The 14119-nt window shown below is 45.2% G+C and overlaps 1 protein-coding gene across 1 annotated transcript in view; it reads right to left on the bottom strand.

The window, feature by feature from the left end:
* Positions 1-8430: 8430 nt before the first annotated feature.
* The window catches only part of SLC4A8 (solute carrier family 4 member 8), a 67813-nt gene continuing 62124 nt past the window's right edge, over positions 8431-14119 (bottom strand). Inside the window, 1 exon segment of the mRNA XM_006904609.3 lies at positions 8431-13791. Coding sequence (XP_006904671.2) covers positions 13779-13791 — 13 coding nt within the window. The 3' untranslated portion in view covers positions 8431-13778.

Raw genomic sequence — 14119 nt, forward strand, 5'->3', positions numbered from 1 at the left:
CTAGACAGGAAGCAAGGGACAGTAAGGACAGCAGTAATTGGCCCTGTGGCCTTGAATGTTCTTCTCTCTAAAAAGGAAATAAGAATAACTGCCCTCGGATTGTTTCAAGGACCAAATAAGATGCTGTATGCAAAAAGAAAGAAGCCAGGCCCGCTTACTCCCCTCCAGTTTGGGACAAACTGAATGGAAAAGGAGCTGCTTTCGGGGGACTTCAGCACTTTCTGACCCAGGCAAAGGAGAGAGGGAAGACAGGTTCCTGTTCCCACCTAGCATCCCGAGGGCCTGCTCTCTGGTGCTTTGACTCATTCTGGCTCAAAGGCACTTGTGCCTCCCATTCTAAGGCACCAGCACATAACTTTCTTTCCAGATGTACACTGTGGCTGAGTACAGGAGAATTTTGGCCTCTCCCCAAATGGAATCACACCAATCTAAGATGGCACATGGCCCTTGGGAGCTGGGTTGGGAGTGGAATCTCTTTCTATGAATGTGCATAGCAAACTCTCTAGGGAGCGAGGAGGGAGCAGGAAGTAGATTAAGAAAAAGCATATTTAGTATTACAAAATAATTTTATATTTGAATAGTGAGCATCATTTTAAAAGGCTTAAGAAAGCCTCCTCCGGAAGCTCTGGGAGGTAAATCCACCTAGTACAAAGGACTTTGGAGTCATATCTGCTACCTTAATAGCTGTGTGATCTTGGGAAAATTACTTAGCCTCTCTGAGCCTTGGTTTCTTCATCTATAAAATAGGATTATACCAACTATACAAAAGGTATGTTTTATGTGAAACTGTGTATAGCCCAAGAGCATCCATATACCTCATCCAATTCCAATTCTCTGGTGAAGCTGAGAGTAAAAGGTAGATGGGAGACAAGATGGAGGCAGGAGAGGGACTTGCCGAGCACGCACTGTGGGGAGTCAATGTGAGCAACCAGGGAAGACCGGGAGCTGGGGTTGAAGAGGAGAATGAGGCCCCATAGTGTTCTCTGAGGTATGACACTTCTTGGCATGTTTGTCCTGGGCAAGGGGGGAGATGAACGAGAATAAACCAGTGGGAAGAATGAGGGTTGAAGATGTGGGGAAGGGCTGTGTTAGAAGAGTAGTATGTGGGAAAGATGAGACCCAGATGCAGGCGGATGATTAGTTTTCATCACCTCCCCAAAGACACTGGAGAGATAACCAGTAGTGAGCCATTTGTCATGTAGACCAAGGGTCTCCAACCCCCGGGGCCATGAACCAGTACCAGTCTGTGGCCTGTTAGAAAAAAGGCTGCACAACAGGAGGTGAATAGTAAGCGAGCAAGTGAGCGAAGCTTCATCTGTATGTGCGCCCGCTCCCCAGGACTAGCATCGCCACTTCAGCTCTGCCTCAGATCATCAGGTATTAGATTCTCATAGGAGTACTGGTCCCTGGTGCCAAAAGGTTTGGGGACCGCTGATGTAGATGATGGAAGGCTGATCTGGAAGGCTAGGCAGGGCCCTCTTTTCTCTATAGGTGTTCATTTCCACCCTTCCTAGTTGGGATGTTGCCAGTGGGACAGACTCCAGTACCAGGGATTTGATCTGCAAGGTCACAGTGTTGTCTGGAGGTGTGGCTATCACTAGCCAACATAATGCAGGTTCCTGCTGGATGGATTTTTCCAATAACTCATTAAAAGCCATGCAAAGCTGAATCCATAACGGAGTGATGATATGAATGGATCTTTGTTCCCTTTTCCAGGCAGATCAAGGCCACAAACCCCTTACTTTGTACTTTCATAAATGTCAAGATGCCAGGTCCAGAGACCACACAAGGCCATGGACACCAGGCTGCCTTTAACAAAGTCCCTGAAGGTCTAGGTCCTGTGAGGAACTTCACCCTCCTGCTGCCACTGCCTCAAGCTTTCACCCACTGGATTCCAGATTCCAGCTTGCTTGGACCCTCCTACCTGTCTCTGGTCCTCTAAATATGAGTCCCCAGACTAGGACCTGTCCAATCTTCCAGGTGTGTCCCACCTCTGTGGCTCCTGGCTCACCACACCTAAAGCCCAGGGTGGTTCCTGCCAAGCAATTCCTGCCCTCATTATAGACTCAAGGGACATCGAACTTGGAAGGGAGCTAAGAAACTAAACATGACACTTTGTTTATACTGACGAAGAAACTGGAGCCCAGGAAAGGAAACTGAAGCTAGTAAAGAGCAGAGGCAGGACCAGAACCACATCTCCTGAATTCCTCCTGCCCAGGGCGGTGTGACAACCATGGGGCTGGGGTCCCTTACAAAGATCTTCCAAACTGTCCATCTTGTGGTGAGATCAGCCTCCTCTTCAGTGCAATGTGCTCCTTTATGTCACTCCCTCCTAGACTGGAAGCTCTATGAATTTGTTCACTACTGCGTCCTAAGCACTGGGAATACTGCCTGGCACAGAGTAAGTGTACCATCATTATTTGTTGAAGCAAGAAACAAGTCAGTGTAGATATGGCCAACCAAATTATTCAGCCCTAAGTGGTCATATGGGCTAGCAAACTGGATGCGCTGCATCAGTGTGGTCAGAACAATGCACGATGATGTGTTTTGGAGTATGCATGTGGTTTAGACTCAGGGAGACCTAGGTCTGAATCCTAGCTCTGCCATCTACTGGCTGTACATCATCAGGCAAATCATTTAACTTCCTTAACCTCAGCTTCCCATTGGAGTAACGAAACTTGCCTCAAAGAGTTGCTGCAAATTAACCAAATTATTCATTTAAAGTACTTTGTCCAGAGTTGGATACATACTCAAAGAGTGGTAGATTTTTATATTAGAGTTGCTACTCACTGCCGGTCTTACCCATACTTCTTTCTACATGCAACCCCCGCTCATGGTTTCTGCTGCCCCATGACCCTGACATTGGACACAGCTAATTGGACCCAAGTGGGGAATTAGTAGTAGAGGTCAACCTGTTCAGTCTCCTTCTTTGGGAGACCTGGACCTTCCAGGCAATTGCCACCTTGTAATTCACTCTCTTGCTCTGGCCCACTAGAAGAACCAAAGCAACTTAGCTTTGGGAATTCATTAGCAGAGGGGCCCTCAATGCTGGGAGAAAAGGCTCCGCACCCCTGAATCGGGGTGAACTGCTTGGCGTTGCTACCTGGAGGGCCCTGGCGAGCCAGATGCCAACAACGCACAGGAGCATTGGCCCAGGACAGAGTGGCACAGTATGTCTGCAGTGAGTGATGGAGGTGGCGGCAGCAGCAGGGTCTCACTCAGTAGTAGGCGAGGCACAAAGAGTTAGAACTGGGGTCTGGGATGGAAAGGTTGTTACTGAAGTCACCATGTTCATAAACAGATATGCATTGGCTCTGGGAGCTTTTAAGAGAGACTAGAGTTCCTATAATAGCAGGTGGTGGGCAGGAGACAGGAAAATACCCTCTTGTGTGTTTATGGAATCTTTTTTTTTTTTAACCTAGATCCATGTAACCTGGGATACATGTAACCCAAAGACCCAGCCCCAGAGCGGTGGGGACTCAGAGTGCTGAGGCCTTCATCCTCTGCTGGGCCTCAAAGCAGACAGCCTCATCCCACTCACTCTTTCTTCCCCGCACCGTTTGCTCCCTCCATTCGACTCAGACATCTGTTCCCCACCCACTCCTTCATCACCACCCTCCCATCTCTCATCCTCCTCCCAGGCGATGTTGTCTGTCTGCACACCCTCCCCATCCCTGTCACCGAGTCATGGGCTCTCCAGTCCACCCTCCCACATCTGCAGCTTTCCCGTCAGACGTCACCCTGCGCCCCAGTGAGCATCTCCGGCATTGGGCACTCGCTGGCTCCTGAGGCAGCCAATTCCATTCCTGGACAGCTTTAGCTCTAAGTTTATACCATGAGCCCAGTCTGCCTCCTAAGAAAACAAATTGGTCCTGGTTATGTCCTCTGGAGCTTTGTCGAACAAGTTTACTCTTTATTTATTTACATGGCAGCTTTTCTCTCAGATGTGTGACATTAGAATGATATTCAATCCACCTGCATTTTCCCCACACCCAGTCACTTTTCTCCTTGTCTTCTCCATCTGCCTGTCCTCTCTGTCACCACTAACCTAGCCCTGGTCCAGAGCCTCGCCACCTTGTGCGTGGCCCACCTGCTCTAGTTTTCCCATCTTCCAATTCTTCTTCATTACCACAAGATGAATTTTTCCAAACAAGCGTACATCTCCCTTTTGATAGTGGCTTGGAGCCTCTAGGGAAGTCCTCATTACTTAACCTGGCTTTTAAGGTCTTCTGTCCTCTCTCTCCATTTTATGTACAATTGCTTCCTTACACAAAACCCTTCACTGCACGCAAACTAGTGAAATTCACTATCATCAGAACTTTCCATCAGCGCTCTTGCCTCTGGGACCCAGTCTATCCCCTCCTCTTCCCTCCTCCAATCCTGTTTTATCTTTGGAGGTCTGACTATCCCAAGGCTCTGAAAGGGTTCCCTCCCGCAACCTGCAGAATCCTCAGTCCTCGCCACTGTGCTTTGTCAATGCTGTCTTGTTTTCGATTAGGTCCTCTGAGAACTCTTTTATTCCCCCCAATACTTCATAGGTAGGCACTCAAACCGTGAGTTTGGAGGACAATGATGTGATAAACGCAGCTGCCAAGACTCTCTTCCCCATTTTCTTCAAATGTTCTCCCTATGAGCATGCTTTGGGCATCTCTGTTTTTCCAGCATCCTCTGAAGACTACTCAGAGAGTACTCTCTATGGGGTCTGACCACTGTCAGATACAGAAAAACCACAGTTCCCCTGAGCCAAAGATACAGAGGGGGGATGCAGTAGATTATGATGAAACAATCTGGCCATTTCCTAGGCATTCTTTCTGGAACACCGAATTCTTGTTTCCCCAATTTCTCTTGCTGTTTACAAGTGATATAATTGGTATATTCTTGAATTTCCTATTTCTCTAATACTGTTATTTTTCAGTATGTCCTATCATTTTCCTGTGTATATCAGTATATTTCAGACACAGACCCCATGGTCAGGAACCTAGGAAGCCAGTAGAGCGTGAAGCTGAGGGCACAGATTCAAACACACAAACACTGTCTCACTCTGGGCTCTGCTACTACCAGCTGTCTGAACCTAAATAATTCATTTAATCTTTGCGAGTATCTGTTTTCCTGACCTGTAAAAGGAATAGTACCCATTCCACGTACTGTGAAAATTAGACAATGTATGTGTGAAGTGCTTAGCCAGGCACATCATACACACACACAACAGAATGCTGGTCACTATTGTCGGCGATTCTCTGATGGAGTGCTTCAGCCTTGCATGGCAGGTTATGAAATGCCCCAGAAAGGCCTCCGATGATAGTGCTAGTGATGACATAATTGTTAAAAGAGGACATGGAGGCCCTTATGACTCAAAATTAGTGCTAGAATCACAAAGCTCAATGTTATGAGATAACCTTTACTACCATTTTGCCTGGGTAGTCGAGGCCTGAGCACGTTTTCTTTATCCACTGTGTCTATTAGGGAAATAAGTGTAATTTCTGAGAAAGGGAAGAGCTTTGGGGACTATGATAATTAAAGAGAAATGGCCAATACCCTGTAGGGGCTCGTAAACCTGTTAGTCTCCCCATCTCTCCCCTCTGGACCTTGGGAGAACACACTCAAAGATCAGTGGCCGAACAAGGACTGATGATCTTGTAATGGGCAAGCACCCCATAATCCATAACCCCAGCCGGGAAGCCCAAGCGAGGCTTCTTTCTCCCTATGAGGAAGTACCTGTAAACCACACAGACAAAGGTAACAATGACCATGACTCCTTTCTCCTGGATTTCACCACACAGTTGCAAATCCAAGGACTAGAACCGGGAGAGGAGAGAGGACCTACTATTAGAGGAGGCCCAGAGGGCACCTAGGGAGGAGGTGCCCTCTGGGCCTCCTGCCTTACCATGCTTAATCCACTTAGTCTCCGCACAGACCTATAAAGTCAATGGTATTATCACTCCCATTTTGCAGTGAAGAAACTGAAGCACAGAGGAAACAAGTTGCCCAAGGTCACACAGCTGTGAAGGCAGAGCTGGGACTTGAACTCAGGCAGACTTGTTCCTAGCTTATCTGTTCCATACCCTGCCACTTGCTGAAAGCCTCACTCATACCACAGAGCTTCCTGTCAGGGAGATTCTGTGTTTCCCTCCACTCATGAGCATCACTATCCACTAAACAGGCGAAACTGTGGGGAGTGTGCCCTGGCTGGGGACCTTTTGGGTAATGGTTGAAGGAGGAAGCAATGCAATAATTAGCACATTTTTCTTACCAGTGTGTGCCTGTGTGTCCCTGTAATTAAACACAACCAGGAGGTTAAAAAGGGGTGAATTTGTCTGTAACCTGGGGATCAGCCTTTGGACAGCACTAAGATAACAGACATGTCAGTTACTATGTCCCCCTGGCCCTTGTCTCCTGCCAAGGGAAAATGACATATCATAGCCCCTGCTGGAAGAACATCACTCAACTGACATTTTTTACTGCTTGACCCTCACTCTCCTTCAGGTGGCCCAGGGTGGCACTAGACTCAAAGGTCCCCAATCCTTAGGCTTGTAAGGGACCTACTGTGTGGCTGGCTAAGCAACGATGAGCAGGAACCAATCACATTCTAAGCCTTGGGAATGTGATTTTGGAAATACAGAGACAGTGAAACTGTGAGCAATGGGGTTTGAGGCCCAAAGAAGCTGGAGGTAGTTAAGGCTGTGACAGATTAGGCAAAGAGACACTGACATTGTATAAGAGCTACATTGTAGAAGAACATTTATATGGTGGAAGATGAGAATAAGGTAGTTGGAAGTGAAGCAGACACAGAAGAGCCAAAGCATTATAGCAGTTGACATGCGATCCTGCCTGCACATAAGAATAATCGAGAGAATTTAAATACCAGTGCCTGTGCTTATCCCCAGAGATTCTATTTAATTGGTGTAGAATGGGAGCCAGACTCCAGGAGGTTACAAATCTCATCAGGTGACTTTCAGGTCAAGGCAGGTAGAGGACCACTGACCTCAGTCACGTTCCCTGGCCCCTGAGGTTCTTGCTCTGTGGAAGGCCCCATGGTTCAGGTTCTCCTGGATTCTTTGGAAGACACATTTGGATGTTTTATCATTTACAGTTCCTGCCTTATTCCTTGCTAACAAAATCCTAATTTTGTACAAGTATTGGAGCATCAACATGGTCAAAGAAGATGGGCCCAGCCCCAGAGGATGAAGCCTAATTGGTCCAAACCAAACAAGGTAATCTTGATGCTTTTCCCATATTAGAGACGGTTATGTGATCCAGTTCCGACCAATGACATGGGAAGAGGCAACCCTCTTGGAAAGAGTTTCCTGTTTGAAAGAGAGAGAAACTAGAGAAATGCCCCCTCACACTCCTCTGCACTTAGAAGTTATGCTGGCTGATATGATGCCTAGAGCTTCTAGAGCCATCTTGTGATTATGAGAGGAAAACCAAGAGAATTGCAGAGAATCTGACCCTGCCGTGATCGCTGCTGAATTAACCAGCCCAGGACATACCTACCTTCAGATTTCTTATTACTTAACTCTATGCTTCCTATGTGCCAGAGAGCAGTCTACGCATTTTGTGTATCACTCGATGTAATCCTTAACAACTCTGAAGCTAGTCCTCTAGATGTGAGAATGATAAATGCTCCCCCACACCCACTCTCCCACGTCAGAACTAGCTCCGTTTCCTGCATGGGTAGCCTTCCCAATACTCAATGCAACTGAAGCATGTCTCTCTGAGACAAAATGACATAATGTGTATACTGTCGAGATATTTAAAAAATAGCCAAAAGAGCAAAAGTCCTCAAAGCTAGTGAGTTTTGTGTTTAACAGACGGGAGGCCAGCTTGTACTGGCTCTCCCTAATAAAATATTCACATTGCTACATATTCAGGATGTTGTCAGTTGATTCCATTTGAGTCACTCCATAAAGCCTGCTGATTGCCTCTCCCACCACCCTTGCCTCTCACCCCCTCACTGTTCTCTATACTCTTACTCCATTGCTTCCCTCTTCCCCTTTTCTCCAACCCGCCAACAACTGGATTTGAGAGGGAAAGAAATTGACCAATCCCCACCCCCCAAAATCAAAACTCTGGAGTGATAGATTTTAAAAATCTGAATTTCTAAGCAGTAGAGTCCTTAAATATTAGCAATTGCTCTCATCAGCCTGGTTTTATCTCCAAAATGGTTCTCTTTTCATGCTGTCCTGTCCTCCCACCCAAACATAAGTCTAAGCGGTCTCCAAAGAAAGGGCCAGTATAGCTCCCTTCCATGTCTCTGCCCCAAGGACTGTTCGGGGTCTGCCTCAAGGAGGTGTACACAGCCCTCGCAAAGCACATTCAGCAGACGCCACACGCTTCTCTCACCCATCTTCACAACTCCCCTTCACGGGTTCTGAAGTTGGTCGGCATTGGCTCAGCCCCTTGGTTTCGGCTCAAAGAACACTAAAGGTGTGAGCAGTTTACACAGATTTTATTTTTCACCCATTGAGCACAGGAAAGTCTGGGCAGGCAGAGGTGACACAACCACTTCCCCTGGTTCACAGACAGACCATTAGACTTGGCTGGTAAAGGACAGGGATCCTATTCCTACCACATTGCTATGGGGTTATCACAATAACACGTTGTTCTCTTGATTATATTTACACCATGGATTGTGGAGAGGGTACATTGCTTACACTAAAAATATATACTTTGGAATCTCTAAAACAAAAATATCTCTATCTTTACACGAGACCTGCTAGAAAGAACATAAGAAACAAGGGAAATGTACCAGCACCTCAAGTTGTCCCCTCCCATGGGAAGGTTGCTCTGCTCACCACCTGACACCACTAGCTTGGGAGGGCGACCATGTCTAACCAATCAGACAGACAGACACAGATAAACAAGAGGGAGGCTTATCATCTTGGAGGAGTGAATGTGGGATAGAGGAGTGGAACGGAGGACTTTGGCCTCTTCTGCAAAAGGAGTAATTGCACATTCAGTTTGGTACTTCTGCTTCCAACATTATTGCATGTGTGAAAAACCTGCATGTTGGAGTCAAGTGCAAACCCGCTAAGAGAAGCCCAAGCTCTGCTGATTTCTGCTGGGCTGAGAAAAGTGCCGTGGGTGGGTTTTCTCTCTCTCAGGAAATATTAATGCCATCAGCTAGAAGAAAGAAGTTCTGTATTCTCCGGTGCTCAAAGTGAGTTAGGTTTAAGAAAAATGCCCGTCTTTTTCTTTTCACAAGGATCAGAAACCATTCCATTCCCTTTGCACACAGAATCTCCTAAAAGAATGATGCCTATGGATGAATCATTCCACTCTCTGAATTTTCCTATTGAAAAGACTCACATAAGACTCCTTTCCTCTTTTTATGTTTCAAGCAGTGATATAGTTACTTCATACCTCTTTTGGTTATGAAAATTAGCCTCCTTTTTGGTAAAGAAATGTTAAGTCAACTGCCTATTTTGTATAATTAATGTAAGGGTCTAAGGGCACCAAGAATCATAAAGAATAGATTTGGTAGAAAAATCACTTCTATTTGGTTTTAGAATGTCTTTTTCTCTTTACTCTGAAATACAGATGAGCCTGACGGCTTGAGAATCCTTAGTCCCTCATTCTAAATAAGGAAAATAACTGTAAAGTCCCCTTTGCGAGAAGCTCCAGAACTGTTCAAGCTCCTCACATCTCTCACCACCCCTAAGCGTTGGTGGGTTTTCAGGACCTCTAACCAAGAACTTCTTCCCTCCGAGGAGAACTTGAAAGACTGAGGAAAAGGCAGAAAGGAGAGGAAAGGGTGCTTGAAAAAGCTGAGTCAGTAAAAAGAGGTGTCGTCTTGGATGATGTCTCATTGGACCAGCCAGAGCCTGTAGGAAGGATTTCCACCTTATGGGAGGCCTGACAGCTATGATCAAAAGAAAGGCAGAAAGGTTGAGAACATTCAATGCAGGGCTTCTTAATATCCTACCAGGATGTGGCTTGGAAACCTGAGAAGTCCAAGAAAAATGCAGTAACAAACTAGCAAAGACTGCTTACAGTCCCAAGAGGAAGTGCTAATTCTCTTGCAAAAGAAGAAATTTAGAGAAGCTGTTAAAGTAGCAGAGAGAACAAACTGAATAATACTTCTGATGCTAGTTAAATGGAAAACCAGGGGACCCAAGGTCAAGCCTTCTCCTATATTTCAAGAAAAGGTGGAGACTCAGAACATGGAAATTGAAATTGATGGAGAAAATGCAGGGAGAATTGCTGACTCCTCTACCAAGACGGAATCTGGAGAGTTGAGTAGGTAGAAAATAAAGTAGAACTGGGAGTTGTCTATTTTGGATGATGGAAACCACAAATGCCTAGAACCAGAGACTTCTTGAAGGGTCACGGTGGTCACAGCCCGAGATGTTAACCAAGTCTGAGACTTAGCATATACCAGATTTTTATTAAACATTTATGACTAATTTAAAAGCCAATCGCATCCCAGAGAAATGGCAGATATTCACAATGTCATTTGGAAGTATATGGTTCACTATCCTTGTAACCTAATAGCAAGTTTATAAGAATGAGACAAGGATAGCAGTGGTATATGGTAAAGACCAGATCTCCTGATAATCCTATCATCACAAGTTTGAAATAATATATAGCCACAAAGAGCTAGCCTGCATTTTATGCATCCAAACATATTTGGCAACTTCAGCATATTTCTGCTGGTCTTCACCTTCTCTCGACCAACCCCTCCCTAAATGTAATGGGCTAGGAAGTAACCCACCCTCCTAGCAATACCAGTTCTCCCCACTAGAACCAAGATTCCAACAATCATCACTTTTTTAAATCCCTGCCCCCCCTCCCTTCCTACCTCTGTACTATCAGCCCATTGGGGCATTGGCCTGCCATCACTCAACTATTCCTAAAATCATAAAAGAGGTGGACTACTCCTCTTGACCAAGCAAACCTGGGCATGGAAATCACCTAAATACCTGCTATGCTTTCCACCCCTAAATCAGTTTCTCCTTAATGTTGAACTTAAACACCTTTTTCTATAGACTAAGCAGCCTGGATTTGTTTCAAGCTATTCTATTACAGAAGTCCAAGGGGGGAACCTAGATGGGAGAATGATCATATTTTTTGATGTCCCCATAGCTTAGGTGCAAAGGCCGTTTAATAGCAGCAGTGAAATCTTATGGATACACTTTGTCAATAAACATGCATGCATATGCACGTACATACACACACAGTGCTGCTGCTTCACCTCTACTCCCACACACAGCCCAGCTTGGCTCTGCCACCACAGTCGCCAGCCACAGACTTGAGTATAGAAGCAGCCAGGGCTGGTTTTGAGTGTTTGGTGGGAGCTGGGAAGGGGGAGAGAGTAAGACTAGGAAATGATTCCTATTACCGAGATATACTAGAAATGAAGCTGGCTATTGTCTGAGAAAAATCGAATGGCCTAAAAAGATTGGCACAGCCTTGGAAAGCGGCTAACATTCCTAAGGCGCAGTAACCTAGGAGGGTCTGGCTCAGGAAGGACTCAGAAGGACACACGTGCTTCTGTAACCGTACTGCACAGAGGAAACAAAGACAGGTTCCCTACTCTCAAGAAGCCTAGAATACACAAGGCGTCATAAGACATCAGTGCATTAGGAAAAAGATTTTTCTAAGTGACATTGTCACCTAGTTTTGATGCATGATGGGCTCTCCCTATTACATTATTACAGCCACGCTGAGGCAGGGACATAGGTGAAGCAGTCACCAATCTCCCTGCACAAAGGTGGCAGGAGAAGATGGGAGGGGCAAGATGGAGGAAGAAAGCATGGGCGTTCTCAGGAAACAAAGGTGAAAAAGGAGGTAAGCTCAAGGAAGCAGCCTGAGAGGGACAGGAAAAGCTAGCAAGAAAGCTTTTCCCATTGAAAGGTTGCCTTCTGATTTTTCTAGGTTGGGTAGGTAAATGGGTACAATTATTACATTTATCCTAAAGTGACAAAAGGTGACGCTTTGGTTCACAAAGATTTTAATGCTCATATAAAAAGAAAAATGCCTGTTCCTATCTGCACCATATAAAAGGAAGCTGAAGCTGTCCCTAAAACAGCCTTGTGAGTAGAAATCAGACAAACCAGGAATAATACCCACAATTCAAAGGAATATCATTTTAACATTATTTGAAAGCAGCATGACATTCAGCCAATAGGCCATACATACTGCTTGTTTACAGCAAGCATCCGTTCTGAGTGGATGGTATCCATCCTGTACCAGTTGTTAAATATTTTGAAAATCATCTGTGTTTTAAAATAATTGTGGCTCTAAGAGAAGTGAAATATGAAAGAAATACAGAATTCCTTTGATATCAGAAGTCTTTAGAGTAAGCCTAGAATAGACTAATATAAGAGTACGGAATGGAAAATTCAGTAAAGTTCTTGTAACTAACTCTTCACCTGTGAAAGAAGAGCATACTGGAGGAACGTCCCACTATCCAGAGAGTTTCCAGGATGGAAAACTAATACGATCATATTCCCTGACATGCTCACTAGTCACATTCTGTGCACAAAGGAAGGGAAGGTCTATACATACTGGAGCCCAAACCCTTGATATTCAATGCAACAGAGAAGAGAAAAACTATAAATATAGTTGTATACTAAATATCAAAATTAATTTCACCACTTAATGTTCATTTCTCAGTTTGGCTTTTTACATCTAAGAGCCAGAATATTTGTTGACCAATAGAAATCCATGATGAAGAAACCACATGGCTGAAGGTGGCTTTGGTCCATTGAGTTGATGATGATGGTTTGCTACTAAGGCAGCTAAGGAGACATTACGTAAGCACTTGGATCTCTCCAGGTATGGAATCAAATGTGTCTTCAAGAGAGAGCAGCAAGACATGGATGTTTCCACACCATGGCCAATAAAAACACCTTATCTCCCTTTCTACTCACAAACAACTATTATCAAACCTTTCCCAGATATCTAGAAAGCGAACTATGACAAATTTTCAGCCTAGGAAGTCCTTCCTGGTGTCTAAACTAATTCCTTCTGTAACGATTTAAGTTCATTTTCTTACTCTATCCTCGATGAAACTAAGAGAAGCTTCCCATCCTCACTTATCATTATTGACTTTTGCCTGAGTCTTTTCCCGTCTAAGCTAAACAACACCAATGTCCCTCCTCTTGGCCCTTTCATCATCCAAGGTTCTTGCTGAGTTATGCAGACTGCTGCTAAGGAACAATGAAGATGCACCCAGGTCAGCGGCATCTTCTGGCTGCGGTCGTGGGCACTGCCAATGCCCAGGTTGCTGACTCTCCTCGTAGCAGACCTTCCTAACAGCCTCTGGGTCTGACCAGCATCCCCCAGAGCAGGTAATCCACCCAAGGCCCACAGATACTATGGGACTGGAGAGCCTTCCCTTTTCTCTCTGCTCCTACTGCCCTATCCCGTCCTTCAGGAAGAGGGACCTCATTGAAGGACTCCTCAGTGGCAGAATGGATCCATATGGCTTGGCAGGTCAGCAGAGAGTTTCAGAGAAAATGTCTGGAAAATGGGAGGCTGGGTCTTCAATGGTGGCAGTTCTGAAGAGAAAGAGAAGGAAGAGGAGAAGTACCAGCGGGAGGTGGTCTTCTGCTTCCACATTCACATCTGGTGACTGGCTGCTGGTATGAGGATGGCTGGATGCCCTTCAGTGCACACCATGAATTACTGAATGCCGCGGCATGGCTTTTACACGACCAAGAACAGGGTCAGACTTGGTCTTGCTTCTTCTCCCAGAGGTTCGCCATCTTCTCTGTAACCAGAATTTCCCTGAGGCACCTCACAGCTCAAATCTTCCTTCCCAGCAAAGACTTTTAGTTGAAGAGACTGAATAAAAGTGTTACAATTAGACAAAAAGAGAACACATGATTCATTCAAAAAAACTTTTAACACTACTTTGAAGATGTCACCACAATTTGGATCTGGTTATATTTTAAGTTCATTTACAAGTAGACTAGTTCTCAACTAAAAATAACCATGTGCCTTATACATTTCGACAGCTGCCTGGATTTTCCTCTGAAGGAAACAAGATTCTATATTTCACTCACATTCAGCATAGATTTATTTTAACCCATTCGATGAAGAAATAACCCACCACTACCACCCACTGGTGGCTGTGACTTTTCATAGGACTTATGAGTGAGGCAGGATTGTT

Source organism: Pteropus alecto, unplaced genomic scaffold, assembly GCF_000325575.1.
Source record: "Pteropus alecto unplaced genomic scaffold, ASM32557v1 scaffold220, whole genome shotgun sequence".
In the NCBI taxonomy this organism is placed as follows: domain Eukaryota; kingdom Metazoa; phylum Chordata; class Mammalia; order Chiroptera; family Pteropodidae; genus Pteropus; species Pteropus alecto.